The 19592-nt window shown below is 26.9% G+C and overlaps 1 protein-coding gene across 1 annotated transcript in view; it reads left to right on the top strand.

Moving 5' to 3' along the window:
- Positions 1-17856, top strand: part of LOC118190138 (dual specificity tyrosine-phosphorylation-regulated kinase 1B-like) — a 226210-nt gene extending 208354 nt beyond the window's left edge. The window contains exon 9 of the mRNA XM_035360827.2: positions 950-17856. Within this exon, the coding sequence (XP_035216718.2) occupies positions 950-1767 (818 nt within the window). The 3' untranslated portion in view covers positions 1768-17856. The remainder of the gene's footprint in view (positions 1-949) is intronic.
- Positions 17857-19592: the final 1736 nt, after the last annotated feature.

The following is a 19592-nucleotide window of genomic DNA, read 5'->3' as shown; positions in this document are numbered from 1 at the left end:
GCGGGAAAAAATGTATAATTTAATAATCCTTAGAAGGAAGTCGTGGTATACACACTAGATTTTTTCCAATAAAAAAAAAGGATGCTGTATACTGATTCCCTCCTTCTTTTAAAGGTAATTTTTAAGTTGTAAATATAAAACTGTGCTATCAGGAGCTATTTATGTTATTTTTGCACTTTTAAAAATCAAAAGTTTTAAACTGTTCATTACTTGTTATTCAGCAGACTACTTGTATATTAATTAATATGATTTTATTCCTGCATGGTCATTTTTGTTTTTATTTAAGAATTATACTGTTATTTTCCTTAATCAGTGTCAGATTTATGTAGTGAAAGGATCATTTCATGTAAAAATTGGGGGGGGGGTCTCAGCTTTAGATGGGCTTGTTTATTGTTCTTATAAATCAGTTAATGATTTGGGGTTCTGTCACAGTTGCAGCCTGTAGGTCCCAATAAATTTGCCTTTGCTTTTAGTCAGAAATGTAGGCATTGATCTCCTGTAATGTAGTTTTAAATGAGAATACCAGGAGGGATTATAGCCACATCTTTGTATTATTTTCACCATGAAATATTTCACCAAAGACCAGTCAGCATGACTTTAATCATTCTTGTGTTATACAGACTAGTATGGCATATTTGAATGTATTCCTGCAAGTATAAGACATTGAAATATGGGACTGAGTCTTTACTGGCAGAACTATTCTTTTCCTTTAAATGAATTTCATAGTTTTGTAATTCTCTGTATATCTGTGGTATTGCTGTAGTAAATTTATGTTACAATTGCCTTGAAAATTTATTCTTGAAATATTTGCTTTATGTTGGAATAAAAAAATGCATTAACAGAGCATAGTGCATCTACAGAGGTAATGTTTGAACAATTTCTGATCTTGTATTTATTTTCTGATTATTGTATTATTTTGCCAACTGAAAATATCTTATTTATGTTTTAGATGCCCAAGCATTCGGTGTTGATGATCCTACTCTTGTCAATCCTATGCATCCGCAGCAAAGTAGCTGTACTCAGACAAATGTTTTCAATGCTCCGATCAGTGGAACTTCTGCAATGGACTGTGAAAGTCCTCATATTGTTGGAAGCAGCAGCACATGTTTCCTGCCTGCAGGCAATCGGTGCTTACACAAGAACCATTTGTTCTACGCCTGTGGCGCTTTCAGTTCCACTGCCGTGTCCTCCAGGCAGATGGCTGACAATATTGCATCTGATACTTCTTATCACCTACAGTCTGATGAAAACTCAGGACCTGTACATAATTTTGAATATCAGAAAAGTATTCATTCATCCCACTTCTTGCAAGCAGCAAAGGATCCTCAGGTCTTGTTGTCCGATGTAGTAGATGGTTCCGAGCGAGACATCAGGAGTCTTCAGTCTTACCAGCCAGCTTCAGGTGTGGACGCTAGCTCTCTTCCGAGAAGCCACCCGTCTTCCTCTTTTTCTAGGACTTCTGTGTCTTCCGAACTCACTCCTATGGATACGTCCATATTTGCTGTTCCGCAGGCCCTGGATTGTTCTCAAATGGGTTCTTTGAATGTACAGCTTGGTAGTCATCATCAAATTTCATATGTAGACCCCACATTTAGTGAAACTAACATTTATGTGAACACTCGTGTGCCCCTCGGAGAACCCTCTTCTACAGCAGCGTCGTCGTCTCAGCCTTCAGTACAATTGTCAACACAAAAAGAAACACAGCACGGCGATGAAGAGGCTTCTGCAGAGACCTACTCAAACCTGAGCTCGCTCATTACTCATTAACGTTGAATCCCATTTAGTTACACATGACTTTTAATTACATTTCCCAGATAGGAATGGCTAACAGTGAGGCAAAGAGTGATAGCTGGTATGTCTGTAAATTATTGAACGTATGCAATTCATATGAGGTTGTCAACAGTTCTCTTTGTGTTATTTTGAAAGTTTTGAGGGGCAGCAAATTGCTTCATGCCTATTCATATTTTTAAAAACAGCTGCAAGAACCTTGCAGCTGTATTAAGAGGTCTTTCAGAAGGGCTGAAAGCAAACTGCTGTTGTAACGTATATGCATTTTTATCTGAAGTGTATGCCAGAAGTTTAAAGTTCTTGTTTAACAAGGTCTTGAAATTTCCATAGATTATATCTGTTTATTGCTTAAAAATGAACTATCATTGCAAAAGCTAAAATCAAATTTCTGTTGTATATATTGTATTTAAAATATATTCTTTTCCATGTGTGTTTTAGCCTGAATGTTAACAAAGATGCCAACATTTTTCATCGAAAAATGTGGTTCTGAATTCAGAAATAAAGTTATTATGGTTTCTGTAAATATTGTACAATTGTATATATGACTCAATCATAAAATGAATGTGCATTTACGTGCTGCCAGACACATTAAAAATAGGTTTAACTCATTTATTGCAGAATTCTTTATCACATCATAAGTAATGACAGTTTGAAAAACATCGGAACTTTAGCTGGAATAATCCACACTACTGCATTTATCTGCTCTTCCCTCTATTAGAATTTTTTTATTATTATTATTACTATTTTTGGCTGTAAATCATTTCATCCTGTGGAAAGAATTAGTGCTTACATCTTTAAATTGCTGACCTTTTTTCAAATAATTTTGTCATTATTGAGTGATTGTTACTTTTTTTTTTTTTTTTTTTTTTTTTAAGCTGTGGGATATCTATAAAAAAAATTCAGTTTAGCAATATAATCAAATACTTTTTAATGGTTTTATATTATTGGAAAATTTCTTTATTCTTAATCAAAATGTATTTTTTAATCTGTATGAAGTTTTTTTTTTTAATTGTATCATTATTACACTAACATTGATGTTCACTGGCATACACAATGATATAAAAATGCTTTTAGCAGCAAATTAGTGATATTTCGAATTGAATTTGAAATAATTTTTTCCAGATATGTTTACACATACTTCTGCAACAATAGATATGCTGATAGGTTCCAAATGTAGGATGAAAATAAAATATATTGTACTGATAGAGGTGTATAGCATGGTTGCAGACAAAGTGAAAAATGCCTCTCTGATAAAGAAAAACAAATATGTACTTGATGTAGTTGGCTAGTAAAAAATGAAAAAGAAATCTCTCAAAGAATTTTGGTATTTTTCTCTTCAATGATATTTTAAAAAGTATGCATAACAACTGTGATGATAATAATGAAAATTTGTGGCTATAAATTGCTAGCTGGAATATACTTTCTAATGATGCCTTGTTGATTTTATCAAACTTCTAGCTTTTACTTGAATATTTTACAATCATCCTCATGTTTAGCATTCATTACAAGTGGGGAGGGGTGAACCTAATGGGTAAAAAGTATTCATGCTTTTGTAATAAAAAATATTTTTTAAAAAAATCTGAGGTGTTTGAAGCATTAAAATTTCAAATCTAATATTTTATTTCAAAATTGTATCATTCTCTCGCATAAGTAGAATTTTTTGTTATTTTTAACACTAATGGAAGTTTGAAAGTTAATAAAAACTGCTGTATTACCATTTGTTCCTATTCTAGATACTTTCTGTTGCATGTGTCATAGTAATTGTTACATCATTTTCATCAATGTACATAGATTTCTATTTATTTAGTAATTGTTGGAATATTTTATTGTTGGTAATTTTAGAAATGAAGCAGGGTTTGAAAGTAGATGTTTTAACACTATTTTAATTATATTTAAAGCTGTTACTGAAATTGTGTGTTACTATATACATTAAAAATGTGTTTTACCTCATTTGTTAGCACGACAAAAATATGGTAAACTGAAAAACAACTGAATTTTAGATAAAGTATTTGCAATATCATTTCATTTGTTCCTTCTTCTTCTAAAGACATTTTCACATGTCATCATTTATTTAAATGTGCTAATACTATAAGACCATTTTATATTTATCTTCCTTCATTACATAAAATTCTTTTGTTTCCAAGCTATAAATTCATTAGGTCTGCATTTTATTCTAGTGTGCATTTCTTATAAGTATTAATTTAAGTTTAATAAGTGATATAATAATATATTAATATAACATTTATAATTTCAAAATATGTAGAAATCGATTACTTGTTTGTTTTTTTAGCATGCATATCTTTTATTATGAATTTCTTTTAACTGTACTAATTTGAGTATAAGAATTTTAGTTTCTGAGAAAGTTTAAATTCATTTTCATTATACTGAGTTTTTGCTAGTCTTCTTCATTTGTAGCAATTCTTATGTATGTTAAAATATTTTGCATATTCCTTGCTTTTTATCATACTACCCCTAGCTTTTAATTTGTCTGAGTTTAGGGCATCTCTTTCGAGTGTATATCAAGAAAAAATACTGATAATATCGTAGAGGGGGATGCTATAAAGAAAATTTCAGTGACAATTTCTTAAATAATAATAATAATAATAATAATAAGGCTATGATTTTTTCCCTCTTAATAAAGCTTAAATTATACATATTCCATTTTTGTCTTTAAATAATTTTTAGAGTAATTTGTTTATTTCTTTTTATTTCATCTGGTGTGTTTTAATATGTTACACATTTTGGTAAAAATTTGTATTTAGTTTTCTTTAAATTTATAAATGGTACATTATTAATCTTATGCACACAGTTATATTCTCATTAGTTATTAAATTTTTTCAATATGTCTAAAATCATTTTGATAAATATTTTTTTCTTCTTCTTCTCTACTTGAATTTTTTCATCTGTATAACTTTTTAAAATTATAAAATTGAAAGGAACTAGCCCAAAACCATAATTTAATATTTAATTTCTAATTCCAAATTTTAATTTAATATATTCTACATTCAAACATTTATAACTAGTTTTAAGACTCCAAATTATGTAATCCACCAGCAGCCGAGCAGCAAAACCGCTGAACACTGGTACTTCCTACCTGGGTTCAATTCCAGGTGAATGGGCTGGTTACATGAGTGTTTTTGGGGTTTTCCTCATGTGTAAAGTGCATATGAGTTCCTTTAGAAAGTCCTCCACAAAGGGATCCCTTTCTTTATGCAGATAACCCATGCATGCATAGCAATAATTAAATAAACCAAACCAAATTATGTATGTGATTTGACATGATCAAATTATGCATAGGCAAATCATGTTTGTCAGATCCCATTGTTTTTTATAAATTAGCAGCTATAAAATTATTTTTAATTTTAAAATAAATTGTGACCTTCATATTACGTCTTGTAGTTAAATTATAAGTGACATTCACTGTCCAGCTATAAATAAATGGTGTCCTACTTGCAGCAGTCTTTATAAAATCAACAGTTAAAAGACATTTTTCCTGCAGAAAAATTAAATTTTAATTTATACTAAAGTATTCATTGATAAAGTAAAAATTAAGTTCCTAAAATAAATCTGCTTTGAGGCATTGTTTATATGACATAAAAATAAAGATCTTTCTTAAAAGTGTTCCCTCCCCACACACACACACACCTTGAAAGAAGGTACTTGCCCAAATCCAGTTATTTTAATCTCGTAATACTGGTATTAACCATTCTAGTAAAAAAAAAAAAAAAAAAAAATATAATTTTATAATATTTATCATTACCCTGTTCCCTGATAAACGTTATTGAAATGTGGTAGAAAATAATAAATTTTATGTATCAAATGCTTGAAATGCTTTAAAATCAAGAATCAGAAATTCTAAATAATTTTCTAGTACATAATTGAGAAGATTTCTGTAAAGTAAAAAAAAAAAAAACATCTCTACAAAAGAATTTTCAAGCTTACATTATTCACAGCGTTCAGAAAGCACTAAGTGTTATTCTCAGTGTTTTTCCTTTAAATTGCCATCAAGTTTTATTTCCATGAAAACTTTTTGTTTTGAAATTAATTCCTGTTGCTTCTGGAGGGTGCTAGTTTGGGTAAAACTCATCCAGCCTGTTAATTAGTATAAGTCCAATAAGAAAATGCTTATTGCTGTGCAGTGTATGTTCACATTTTTAAAAGTTTTCTCGCCCCCTTTATGTTAGAAATATTATAGAAATGTAATGTATCATCGAGACTTGAAAAAAGTGCATCATTAATATTTCTACATTTGTAGAATGTAGTATTTGTATGTATTTAAAAAAATATTTGATACTAGAATTGTTTGATAAATGGCTTATTTATCTTGCTTTTAACAGTTAAGTTTAAGCTCAGAATAGCATTTCTTTAATTCATTTCGTTTTACAAAAGTATGTATGTACATAATAAATGTATTCAGTTTAATAATTTTAACCATGCTAAGAAATTTAGCATATGCAGATATTCATGAACTGAAAATATTCTGTTAGCATTAGAATATTAATTGCATGATTAAAATATTGTACTTCAAAATAAATTTCTTAATAATATCTAACTAATGTAATTTTAAAATGCGTACTTTTTAAGACTGAGTGATTAATTGTGGAAAAACAATAAAGCAGTATCTGTCTAAGAAAAGATGATGCCTTTTTCTTACTTTCTCAGGAGAATTAGATGTGAGACACCCCTCCCCCTTTCAAGGTAATTCCTGTCATTGAAGTCTGCATTTTGCACATTGTTTGAATTCTTTCTTTACCTGTCTGAAATGGTTTTTCAAAATTGTACACTTTTCCTGCTGTTATATATTTCCAAAAATTAAATGATAAAGTTACATTGAAAAATATTATGTTTTGAGTATTTTAATAATGAAACTTCGTAAAATGGCTGTCCATAGTTCTAAACAATTTCAGTGTTCTGTGGAGACATTCGTTTTACAGAATATGACTTGCAGTAATATTTAATCATGTTCTTAGAAATGCAGGTGACTTTTGGGCAAGATCATCTTGAGAGGTTTCTCTGTAATATAGGCAATATTTTTCTTTAAAAAAAGGTTTGCATATGTATTTTCAAATTTTCCTCTTTTATTTTGGGGGGATCAAAAACTTTGCATTATAAATTCTGTTTAGACATCATTTTTCTCAGGTACAAGTTTTATTTTTTATTAATTTATTTATTTATTGTATGTATGTGTGTGTGATAAAATAATTGCAGAATCAATCTGGATTAAGGTACACTTTCTTTTTCAAATCTTTGATCTCTGTCTTATGACACTTACATAAGTAAAATAATCTGTTTTTTTTAATTGATTTGCATATCTAACCTACTGCTATTTAGATGAGCTAATGTGAGTGAAAAAAATCTTTCTTTAGGCCATTAAAAACTGCATGAACTGCCCTAATCTTATATTTTATTAAGTAATTAAGTAATTTTTTTCTGCACATAATTCGATCATTATTCAGCTTTGTTGAGAATATATATGTATGTATTCTTAAGTTAAGCAACAAACAACTTAATGTTACATTTTTTGTAAAATATATTAAAAAGCACCTATTTCTATTGTTCCTTTACACCTGTTTTAAAAATTATTTCTGTGTATTTTTTTAATTTAAAACTTTGTATGTTGCTCTCTATATTAATAAAAATTAATTTATTTTCACAGATTTTTAAATTTTGCACATAAATTCTGATTAATAGAAATTGAAAATTTTTAATTAAATTTTAAGATGTGCATCCATATTTTCAAACCCTGCTTACATAAGCACATAACTTAAAGAATATATTTTTCAATTCACATGATTATTTGAAAATATTGAATTTATTAAAATTAGGGTTATTTTATGATGTCTGAACCATGAGAATATTTCAAACTTCCAGTGTTATAAGAGGGAAAATATTGTCTTGTTTCATGGTATTTAATTATAATTTTTTTTTCACAATCTGCATTTTGAATCTTCTTTTACTGAAACTGGCTGAAGCATGTCTTGTACATAAGTGTAGTATTAATTACTATGTATCGTTCCTGAAACCATAACATAAAGACACTCTGTGAAGTCCTGTTTATTACATAAATCTGAAATTCTATTTGTTCATTCTAATTCATATTTTAAATTTTATATAATAATATGCTACAGTTAAAGCTCTAGAGTAAGCATGTAAAGTTTGTTAGATTTCCAAAATTTTTGTTGTTGGAAACTGCAAATGCATTTCATTTAAGCATTGTAGATACAATTGAGGAAAGTAACGTAACTTGTTTTATATTTGCATATTTTCATATACTTAATTTATGAGAATGTGAAATGAAACTAAAGCTATTTATTTCTTATGCTGTGGTTACAGTATTATTTCAAGCATATATTAATTTTGATACTTCTCAAATATACTTTTACAGTTCATTTTTGTTATATAAAAGTAAAATTTTTGTATATTTAGGAAAATTAGGCCTGATATGCAATTAATTGTTATTCAAAATTTCAGAAATATATTTATTAATTAAGCATTTACTTTTCATTATTTATAAAACTTGTTAAATATCTGAGCACTTGAAACAATGCTATGATATTTATCAGTTAAAGAGTGACTCTTCAGCTGTAAAGAACTTGAATGTAATTTCATTTACAAATTCTTCCATCGTTATGTTCCTTTCTTTTACTTCATCTAATAAAATAGAAGTTATGAAAACATTGGTTTTATTTCTTATTTTTCTGAAAATTGTGTTATGAATTACAAATCTATTAATTGTATATTAATATACCATTTATTAATTGTCAGGAATTTATTCCTGGAAAATAAATAAAAAATTAGGTGTTTTTTTCCTTTAAGGGTAGACCTCTCATCTCCCAGTTTATATAAAAAAAGTTATAAAGCAGATCCTTCAAACAGCATTTTAGGTATTGAAAAGTAATTTGCAATAATTACAAAAAATATTAATTTGTTATTCATATTATGTTAATATTCATTATTATAATTATAAAATGACGACTATCTCTTTTTGAAGTACATTTAAGAAAGTAGTAGAAAAAGTACAAGAGTTATGAATAGGACTTTTTCTGTTATACAAGTGTCTAATTTATGTAATAAGCTGCAAACTTGTTCAAGAGATAAAAAGTCTCTTTCATAATTTAGGCTATTAATTGCTGATGTTTTTTGCTCTTTGGTCTACTTTTATAAGAAGATTCATAGTTTGCTGTATATTAAAGTGAAGTGAGAAGCTTAAATATTTTCTAAGAATTGGTTTAATCCCTAAATAAAGTTAGCTGAAATTAAGAGTATATAGTCACTTGATTGAGATTGTGTTATGACACAGACCAAATTACATTAATTTATGGCACAGACCAAGTAACAATAATTTTAAACCTACATTCTGTTTCGAATCTTCTGCAAAATGTGCAACAAAGTAGTTGTTTCATTTGCTCAATTTTTACAGTTAAAAAGAGCACAAAACTTGGATTCGTTTTTATTGTTTGTGGAGAAAAGTTGAAACAGAAACCAATAAATTTTAATTATTGGTCAGCCGATATCAAAAGAATTTATTTTTCATATGTTCATCACTTTTTTTATTGTTATATTTTTAAATAATGCAAAAAAATGGTTTTTAATGCATATTTTTTCCATATTTTCTATTATGATGCAAGGTTTACTTATTTGTTTGGGTCACTCATTAACTGAAAATATTGGCATTTAAAACATTCTTTTTCATTTGATGGATGTAAATATTAGTAATAATTAGAGGATTATATGATAATAAAATCACATAACAGAAACTGTAAAGATGTATAATATTACTTGTGTTAGTTTATCTTTCTTGTAAGTTTTCAGTTTAAGTTTCAATTGGTAGGAATTTGAAAAATGAAATGAATGTGGTTCCTATTTTTTCCTGGTTGGGTATTGCCATATTAGGAAAGAACATTAACATTTCTTCATGTCACTTATGTCTCCCATCATATTTTCCTATATCCCATCATATTTTCAAAAGGTTCAAATGCATCTATCTCTTCATCAGAATGGCTCTGCTGTTTTAAATGTTTCTTTCAGAATTGGTATTTTTGCACTGTTTTTGTTACTTTTTATGTATTTGGGGAATGGAAATTTATTACATTTATCTTTTTTCTTATATATAATGGGTATTTTAACCTTTTAATGTATTTTGCTTTTAAATGAGAATATTTTATTGAAATTTTTTTATCTTTTTTAAAGGTTTTTAACATGTCTTGGTTTTTAAATTTTTGTATTTGTCAAAATTAAGTAATTTCTAATTGTATATTTCATATATGTAATTAAAAACAACACTATTATAGGTAGTTCAGTTTTAATTTTATTTTTATAAGCAGGCACACGAGTTATAGAAAGAATGTGTTAACCATTATAAAGTACAAAACACTTATTTGGTAATAATTCTGTATGCAGTTTCTCAGCAGGTAAACAAAATAATGCATTGCATTGTTTTGTATCATAATAAGATAATGTTATCTAAAAGGAACGTAGCTTTGCAATGGGTAGTTTCCCCCCTTATTGGAGTATTAAAATATGTGAACAAATTATCTTTATTTCATTGTTTAGTGTCATATGGCTAGTTTAAATAAAAATAAACTAATCTGCTTTGTAAAAAATTAAAGGCATCTAAATCTGTTGCATCATATGGAATATTTTTCATAATTAATACTTATTTGTAGTTTGGAGCTGAGAATTTTTCCTGAAAAAACATTTCTAAAACCATGAATGTGATAGATATTCAGAAGTAATACAAATTAATAACTTTTCAATAAACAGAGCTGAGTGCAATTCTTTTTATCTGAAAAATGTGATGCAAAGTATTTTCACAGTTTGAATAAAATTACTTGCAGATGAATTTTAATAAATTTATTTTAACATTTTTCAAGTGCTGTTTCTTCTTTCCTCCTTCTAAATGGCTAAAATAGAGAAGTTAAGGCATTTTTTACATTGAAAAATAAAAATCATTTAATCAGAATTATTAATCATGAGAGTTCATTCATGTAATCTATACAATTAATGCACAATTAATAATTGAGAAATTCAATTTTTTGTTATTAAAATTCACTTAACTCGGAGAAGTCTTATTAAAGCTGGATTATTTTAACTCTGTTAAATATGCCAATGTTTTTTTTTTTTTTTTTTAAATCATTCACGTGTTTTCTGTAATGAAAAGGTTCAATAATTTAATGTCAGATGTAAACAAAAATTTATGAAATGTATTTCTAGAAGTAAAATTTCTGATCTCCTCTAATATTGCTCTAAGGAAACAGCCCTTGAATATTGTACTGCAATAAATTATCTATCTACCTCTGATATTTATTGAAGCAAGCCCTTACCATGCATAATGTTGGCATACCATTATCATACGTATTCATAAAAAATTAAGAATATGGTGAAAATAATTTTACTTCTGAATTTATGAAAGATCAAATCCATTTTTAAAATTCATGGATAACAAATCTAAATGTAAGCAAAGTGGTGAATGTAAACTTATTTACATTATATAAACTTGTTAATATTGAAGATTGGAGACTAAAATCGGCAGAATTAACCTTAAATTCAGCTGATTTTGGCCTATAATTTCTCTGCATATTTGTATAAATGTCCAAATAAAAAAAATATATCTAATGTAACATAATATATCTAAATGAAGTAATATAATTTTCTTATTTAAATTATTGTAAATAAAAGTAAAATTATGTATTTAATCTGTTTATATATTTTAAAAAGTGTTCTTTGGGTATTACAAGTGAGGCAGTAATTTTATTGTAGTATGAATTTTTGTAACTGTTTCCTGAAGTTTTGTGGGATTTCATTAATGTCTTACTTTTCTATAAATATCTGTGAATTTTGGATTTTTTCTATATTTTTATTAACTTTTGTTATAATTGTTAGATTATGTTTATAAATAAATCAATTTTATTCTACTTTTCATTAAAATTCCTACAAAAAGGAATCCTATTCCAAAAAGATAACACAAATGTAATCCTATTCCAGAATTCAAACCACAGCTTTGAATTTCTCAACGTTACTTGGAATGCCTATGAATAATGACAAACAAATTCAGTGTTGAATGTTTGTGCTATTTAATGAAGAAAATCTGTATGTTAATTAAATGGTGATCTTTATCTTAAAGTAATGACATTCAATATACGAGAATTTGAGTGTAATTTTCACTTTTTTTAAAAATTATTTTTAGTTTGCTGTGTACTAATTTTTTGTATCATTGCTTCATTTCTAGCATACATAGCTCCTTGAATTAATAATGTGAATCCGTGGCCACTAAAGTTTATGAATTTTGTGTGATTATACCGCAAAATACCCTGCAAATTTAGCTTTTCTTTCTTTCCCTGTGATAAAATTACTGCCCTTGATTATAAGATATTATCAAGATAGATTTAAAAAACTGCAGTATTGTGACTTATTATGAGATACATGTCCTTAATTATAAGATATCATTATCAAGATAGGTATTAAAAAGTTGCAGTTTTGTAACTTATGGAATTATATTTTCTATGCATTAAACATGTTTTGAATGCCTTATAAATGAACATGTATTCCTGAAGCAGATATTGTCTTAATAATGAGCTGTATGGATGTCAGTTCCAAAAGTTTATATTACGTTAATTAGATTTAAAATGGTCTTAGCAATTTAAGGGCTAAAATCAATATTGTTAAGGTTCCTCTTTCCAAGTATATATGAATGATTTTTCCTTCTTGTGAAATTAATTAGTGTCACTTAAAAAAGATGATAGTTTCCCCAAGAATTTTTTTATCAGACTTTAAATGTTAATTATAAATATTTTTTATTTTACTTTATGTGGCTGTTGATAAGTCATTAACCAAAATAGATTGAATATAATTTCTGTTTGAATTGTTGAATATACGTCTATGCAATTTTGATTTTTACTTTTGAAAATACTTAATCGTGTTGTTATAATTGGATTGTACATAGAGAAAAGGAAATGTGTACTTTTGAAAGTGAAATGGAAAAATAAAATTTGGAAAAGATGTGTAGAGATTTTAATCATAAAGTTAAACTCTGTAATCTGTTACAGATCGTAATTTTCTTACGCAAAAAAAATATCATGTGCTTTTTAAAGGAATGCAGTATTTTACTTTTTTTAGGTTAAGTGCTGCGCATCTGTAAAAGCTACAGTATCATAAATTCTTGATTTGGATAATTTCTCTATTTTAACATAGTACTTTGGTATGGTGTTTTTTTTTTTTTTTTTTTTTTTTTTTTTTTGTTTTGTTTGTTTGTTTGTTTATTATTATTATTCTTATTCTCAAAGCTGTTGGCATGAAATAAAAGCAGGTAATTTTAGAGAAAACAACAGTGTACTGTAATAATACTTTGTTTAAATCTCGAAAATATTTTTATCTTGTTATCAAAATTTGTAGCTTGCTTCATTTTCTAATGCCTGATTATTTTTTAATCATCTCAAAACAGTTTTGTGTAATAATTTTTAAGTAAATTGGAGCATTCGTACTCAAGTCTACAAAATTTAAAGCTTAATACTATCATTAATATTCAGTATGATTTGTGGTACTGAATTTGATTTTTTCCTCTTGGGTTAAGAGGATTCAATGCATCAAAGTCTTGCTATGTTCATATTTGTTTGAACACATTCCTTCTTGTCATAAGCAATTCTATACATGGTCTGTAAAATTTGTAAACATCACTTAAAGTGTTTTTGAATATTTCTATATTCAAAAGCAATTATGCTTGTCAAGAGCAACTACTTTATCAGTATCTTGTTTCAAAGTTATTCAATCCTAAGTATTGCTTTCTATGTATTATGTATAGGGGCATATCAGATCTTTTGAGTATGGGAAGAGAAGAAAGAAAAGATAGCAAAATTTGATTCCCGGTAACTCAGGAATTTCAGAAATTGTAATTTTAGGTTTAACTGTAATGGTCAAATTTTAATTCAGGACATTTTACATTATTATAAAAATGCTCTTTATAAAATAAAATATTTTACATTTTTAAATATTTTACATTTTTAAAATATTTTACAATTAGAGTTTCACTTGTTGCAAAATATGCATACCTCTTTCGTACATATTGAAGTATTTTATACAAAGAATAATTTGCGGCAAACCCAAGTTTTAGAATGGTAGCTGTATATACTGACTTTTTTTTTTTTATTTCTTTAAAATTGTTCTGAGAATTATGTAATTCGAATTTTTCTTTTATAATATTTCTGTCATGTTCAAATTCTTACCTTTTTATACTTTTTTATATACAGATTCTGAATTTTTTTTCTTTATAAATAATTTTTAAGTGAAATTTATTTTGCATTAGAACAAACAGCATAAGTGTGTCTGAACTAATTACTATCATTGTTTTTGTCTCTGAAGCACTTCCTATTTTTATTATGTATTTAATTATTGCTTAGATAATTACATTACAAACAATCAACTTATTCAAAGTTGATTGCTGCTGTATTTTTTGTTGGAGGTGACCAGCATGTATTTTTTTTGTCATGCTACTCATATTATATTAGTCAAGTTGGCTTATTTCTAAGAAATTGTATTGACATCAGAAGCTTTGCTATGTCCCTGGTTCTCAGTCTTAATAAATAATCTTTCAATTTCAAAATTTGTTTATTGCAGAAAAGAACATTTTTGTTAGAACTATTGTATTTTAGCAAGCTGCAGAGATTTTAGACCATAAATTATTTTGGTATTAAGTTTGAATTTAATATACCATCTATGAATTTTTATGCAATAGTTAAAAATTATATAAATATGTATCTGTGTTTAATAACCATTTAATTTTGTTCTGACTGTCAAAAATTGCAATGATTCTTACTGAAAGTACTTAGTTTTGTTGAATCTGTGAAATTTTCCCTTCCCAGGATTTCTAAATGATGAAAGGAGATTCTAAATATTTAATAATTTCTCCTAAAAATTATTATAATGTAAACCCATACTCTGTATAAAAGTTCTGTTCATTAAAAAGCAAGTTTTTTGTTTTATAATAATTAATTCATGATTTATTTGTGTGATTTGTATTAATACAAAAATTTAAACAAGCTTAAGAGGTAGTTTCATGCATGCATGTGACATTAAAAAATAAAAAGGGAATTCCCCCCCCCCCATTTTTCAAATTGTATAATCAAAAAACTTCATATTGTGTAGTTTAAAAAAGACTTCTTATAATATAATTCTAGTATTAAAAAGATAATGCAAGAAATTTTGTATAAATGGGACAGGATTGATGATTATTATTTTAATACACAAAATAAAAGTGACTTTAAAAAAATATACTATGTAATAATTGCTGAAAGAATAACTGCAAAATTCAAATTTTATGGGTTTATATGTTGAGTGATTTTGTGTGCTTGCTATAAGAATTCAAACTGCTTAATTAATTTTGTTTCTAAAATGTTAGACTCATTACTGGTTCCTCCTCCCCTCTCAAAGTTATCATTAATCACATGGCAAATTTGCATTATTAGGTATAAAGCAAATGTTGTTTTTTAATCAAGTCATTTGTACATTTGATTAACAACAGTATTCTAATGTGAAACTGGATTTTACTGCTGTATAGCAATTTAATATTCCTCATTTGTAAACATTCCACAGTCAGTTGCACAGTACTGTTTGCAACATGATATCACTTCTGTAATATTAGATGCACAGTCATCTCCATTATCAAATAATGTTGAGAATATTTTGTATCGCGTTAGTAGGCTTTAGTATATTTTAGTGAATCAGATTATATATAGCTAGAAACGTATAGTCACTATACAGGGAGTGTAATTCATTATTAATATGCTTTTTTATTCTAATTCTTTGAAATGTTTTTGAGCTATAACTTAATTGCAGTTTTTGCATTTAAAAACATGTATATTTGCTCCCCTCAGAAAGTTTGACTTTATATAAAGTCTGAAATAAAAATTAAATTTCTTCAACATTTGCATTTAATATTCAGTTTAGGTACTAACATTCTTTTTACATATTTTGCATCACTTTAAAATGTTGTGAAATGCAAAGAAATGTTTTAGTGATATGAAAAGTAAAATTCAATTAAATGTTTTGGCAATATGAAGAACTAAACTGAAATTATTTCTTCCTTTTTAGTGTATTTAAGTTTGTTAGCTTTTAATAAATTGCTAATGCTTAGTTAAAATCAAATTCTATCCTGTGTATATATGAAGAAAGAGAGAAAATTCAAAAGGCTTTGCTGCAAATTCAGACACTTTTTAATTATTTTAGTGAATCATATTATTATTATTATTTAAGTACAGTCAAATTTATATTCCAACATTTCTTGAATATATTTAAATAAGAAGTATAGTGGTAATCTGAATATTAACTGCAAATTGTTATGAAAGTAATGTTTTTCCCCCTTTAAATTAAATGTATTGTTAACTGCATACATCATTTCATTTATACCTGATTTTTTTAATATAAATTTTGCAGTTTTAAAATACAGAGGTGAAATAAATGCCTCCCTTGATAGTTGATTTATATTGCAAAAAAAAATATTTTGTTTGGAAAAAAAAATAAATAAATAAAATAAAATATTTGAAAGTGGAGATATAAATAAAATAAAATATTTGAAAGTGGAGATTCAGCTTTTCAAATTATTGCTGTTGTGATATAAATTAGGAATGTGGCATTACTTTTTGGCTACTGCATTACTTGGTATTATTTTAATTTCATTGTCTCTCTGAGAAGTGAAGTGAACTTATTTTTATTCATTACTAATGTTTTTTACCTTTTCTTTCTTTGTAAAGAAAGTGATCAAATCATTAGGCATTTCTCTGTGGTGTTTTTTGAAGCAAAATATGTAGGCCAAGAATTATTTATTTTTTCTGTATCGATAAATAACAAATGTTATCACCGAATTAATAGAGTTTAATAGAGATAAATTTTAAATTATATATTTTGCATGTGTAAAAAAAAAAAAAAAAAAAAAAAAAAAATTCATTGCATAAGAAATATCTTATAAAATGTTTTAAACAGTTGTGCATGATGAAACATCAAGTGGAAAAAAAAAAAAAATTAACAGAAAATGTTGAATGAATGTGTCTTGTTGTGCGTATATTTTCGTTATTTTTAAGAAATTTTGAAATAGAAGCAATTGATTCCACCGTATTTTTGTTCAATTAATTCATTTTGTCTGCTTCAGCTATATCTAAACATGGCAAACATTTAACTGTCAGTACAAATCTAGTACCATATATATCAGTGATACTATGTATTTTGTATTTTACTGTATTATAAATTATTTCTTACCTAGCATATGAAAGATACAAGAAAGATTAATTTGTAATTTTATATGGTCTCTGAAATTTTGACATGTGTGAATAATTTATGATATGTAATGCCTTTACTTGTTATTGGTGTGCATATAATTTTAAACATAAATTGGTTTCTAGAAATATCTGCAAAATATGTCAATTACTAGACGTTTAAATCATTGAAAGAAAGTTCTACCAACTTTGACTATTGTTAACATTTCTCTTAACATATTTCTCCCAAATGATAGGACTGCAGGACTATAAGTAATTTGATAAATTTTCATTTATTTGCTGAGAGGTATTTCAATGATGCATATTTATATAATAGTAATTTTAATTTGGTATGATGTAGATTTTTGCTTTTATGAACATCCGAATTTTCATATTTCTTGCTTTTGAAATTTTTAATCTTTAATTTTTCCTGATCGTTTGGTAATGCTAGTCCTTGTGTACTATAATTGACTATGAAATTTTATTACAATTCATTTTTACTCTAACTTTTGTTTTTTAATTTTTAAGTCTACATACTTTTGTTTAAATTCTTCTAAGATAATGTATTTTGGCAAAATTTATATGTTATGTCAATTAAGGAAGATTTGAGGCTTTTACCATAGTACTTTTTTTCCCTCTAGCCAAAGACTCAGATCATTATTTGTGTTTGTCTTTTAAATTTTACTAATTCTGAGAAATGGAACTGCTCACCCATAAATAGCCATGTTGAAAGTTATTTGTTTTATTTATTGTAATTGTTATATAGATACATTGATTCAAAGAGGCAGTTCATAGGACTGTGAATAAATGTTTCCAGTTATTAAACAAACACTAGTTTCTGTCAATGTTATTTCACAGACTTCCAACAGCTCATGCTCATTAAAACTCTTTAAAATTTGCCTTATTAAAGTTTTATTTAAAGACAGATGTTTCTAAGAAAAATATTGAAATAAACCAAACATATTTAAATGTATTCTTTCATTTCATATCACTAGACCCCACTTTTTTTAAAAAATATGAGTTATCTATATTATTCCCATTGAAATGAACAAAATCTGTACCATTTATCTGGCCGTGGAAAATTTTCCAGTTCCTTCTTAAAATATAGGGAAGTTCATGCTTACTTGTTTGAAGGCAATTGTTCAGCCTTTATTCTTGCAATAGAGCATTAAAAAGCAATTCAGTTGGTTATATTTCCTCTTTTTGTTTTAATGAATTGTGCAAACAAGAGTATTCTTTCAAAAACTGGATTGCTAACAGAGCATTAGATGAAAATTAAAAGGTAAAAGCAGCAAAAGATATATTAGTATCATAATCGATTTGTGTGATTATGAATGAAAACCAGTTACTTTGGGAGATAGAGATGAAGTGAATTGTGTGTTAATTTTGATATCATTATTACAGATAAGAAAAATGTTTTGTGACTGAAAACTTATTTTAATGTAAAAACAAAATTATATCCATGTGTAACTGAACAAAAAATAGAAGGTGAAAGTTAAGTAAATTCTCTGATGCCAACCAAATTGGGAAAAAATAAAGCTATGTTTTCTAAATGTAACTTTAAAGTTTATCCTTCATTCTGAAATCTTTAAAAATAAATTCCAGATTTGCTTGTGATTTTCAACTTTAAATAGTACATTTCTAAAGACAGTTGCAAGTAGCTGTGTAGTAAGAACAATTTTTAGTATTTTGTTTTAAAATCTAAATGCATTCGGTTAATCCCACAAGTTTTCATAACTATAGTTTTACTGGATTTATTAAAAATTCTGTAACCTTCATCCTTTAAGTGTTTGAGGTCAGAATCGGAAAGATAATGCAAAACGAATAGTTTGTCTTTCATACAATGATTTAAAACACAGATTCCCAATACTTTTCTAGCATCAACTCTTTTAACCCTTTCTTCATTGACCCATTACATATTTCTTTATAATCTACAGCATACAACATAATCATAATACAAATAATTGCATAAATAACCTAAAGGAAACAGACGAAGAATATAAAAAAAGTGTTTTGAATAAAATGGTGTATTAAGTATATGTTTATTATTGTTAATTTCACAAACATGAGCAAGTTTTCAGAAATTAAATCACCGACTCAAAAGTTTGATTTTAATTAATGTAATTGGCTACGCTTTTTTTAATGTTTGGCATAAAATTGTTTAATTTAGTTCTTTAAATCCCTGTTCAAAAATATTCAACCTGTCTTGTTTTCTCTATTAAATTATTTATTAAAGCCTACTTCTAAGTAAGAAAAGTCAATAATGTTAGTTGGGTAATAACTTTTATTTTGTGATATTTCTCTGGGATGTCTTAAATTCGGAAGTTTAGCATGCACATGTGCGACTATCTTGAATAAGTTTTGATTTTGTTTGATAAATCATTATATCAATAAACAATTATCCCCCCCCCACCTCTTTTTTTTTTTTTTTTTTTTTTTTAATCAATGGGATTTTTATTATGCTTGCCAATTGTCGGTGCATATTCGGCTATTGGCCCCCATTTGACCCCTTTTAAATTTCATCGACCCGTAGGGACCGCCATGATTTAATTCATCTATAAAAAA

The sequence above is a fragment of the Stegodyphus dumicola genome, chromosome 1, assembly GCF_044657685.1.
Source record: "Stegodyphus dumicola isolate Sdum_Otavi_A_Nest chromosome 1, ASM4465768v1".
Taxonomy (NCBI): domain Eukaryota; kingdom Metazoa; phylum Arthropoda; class Arachnida; order Araneae; family Eresidae; genus Stegodyphus; species Stegodyphus dumicola.
Note: the sequence above shows the minus strand (reverse complement) of the source record. Positions and strands in the feature narration are given on the sequence as shown.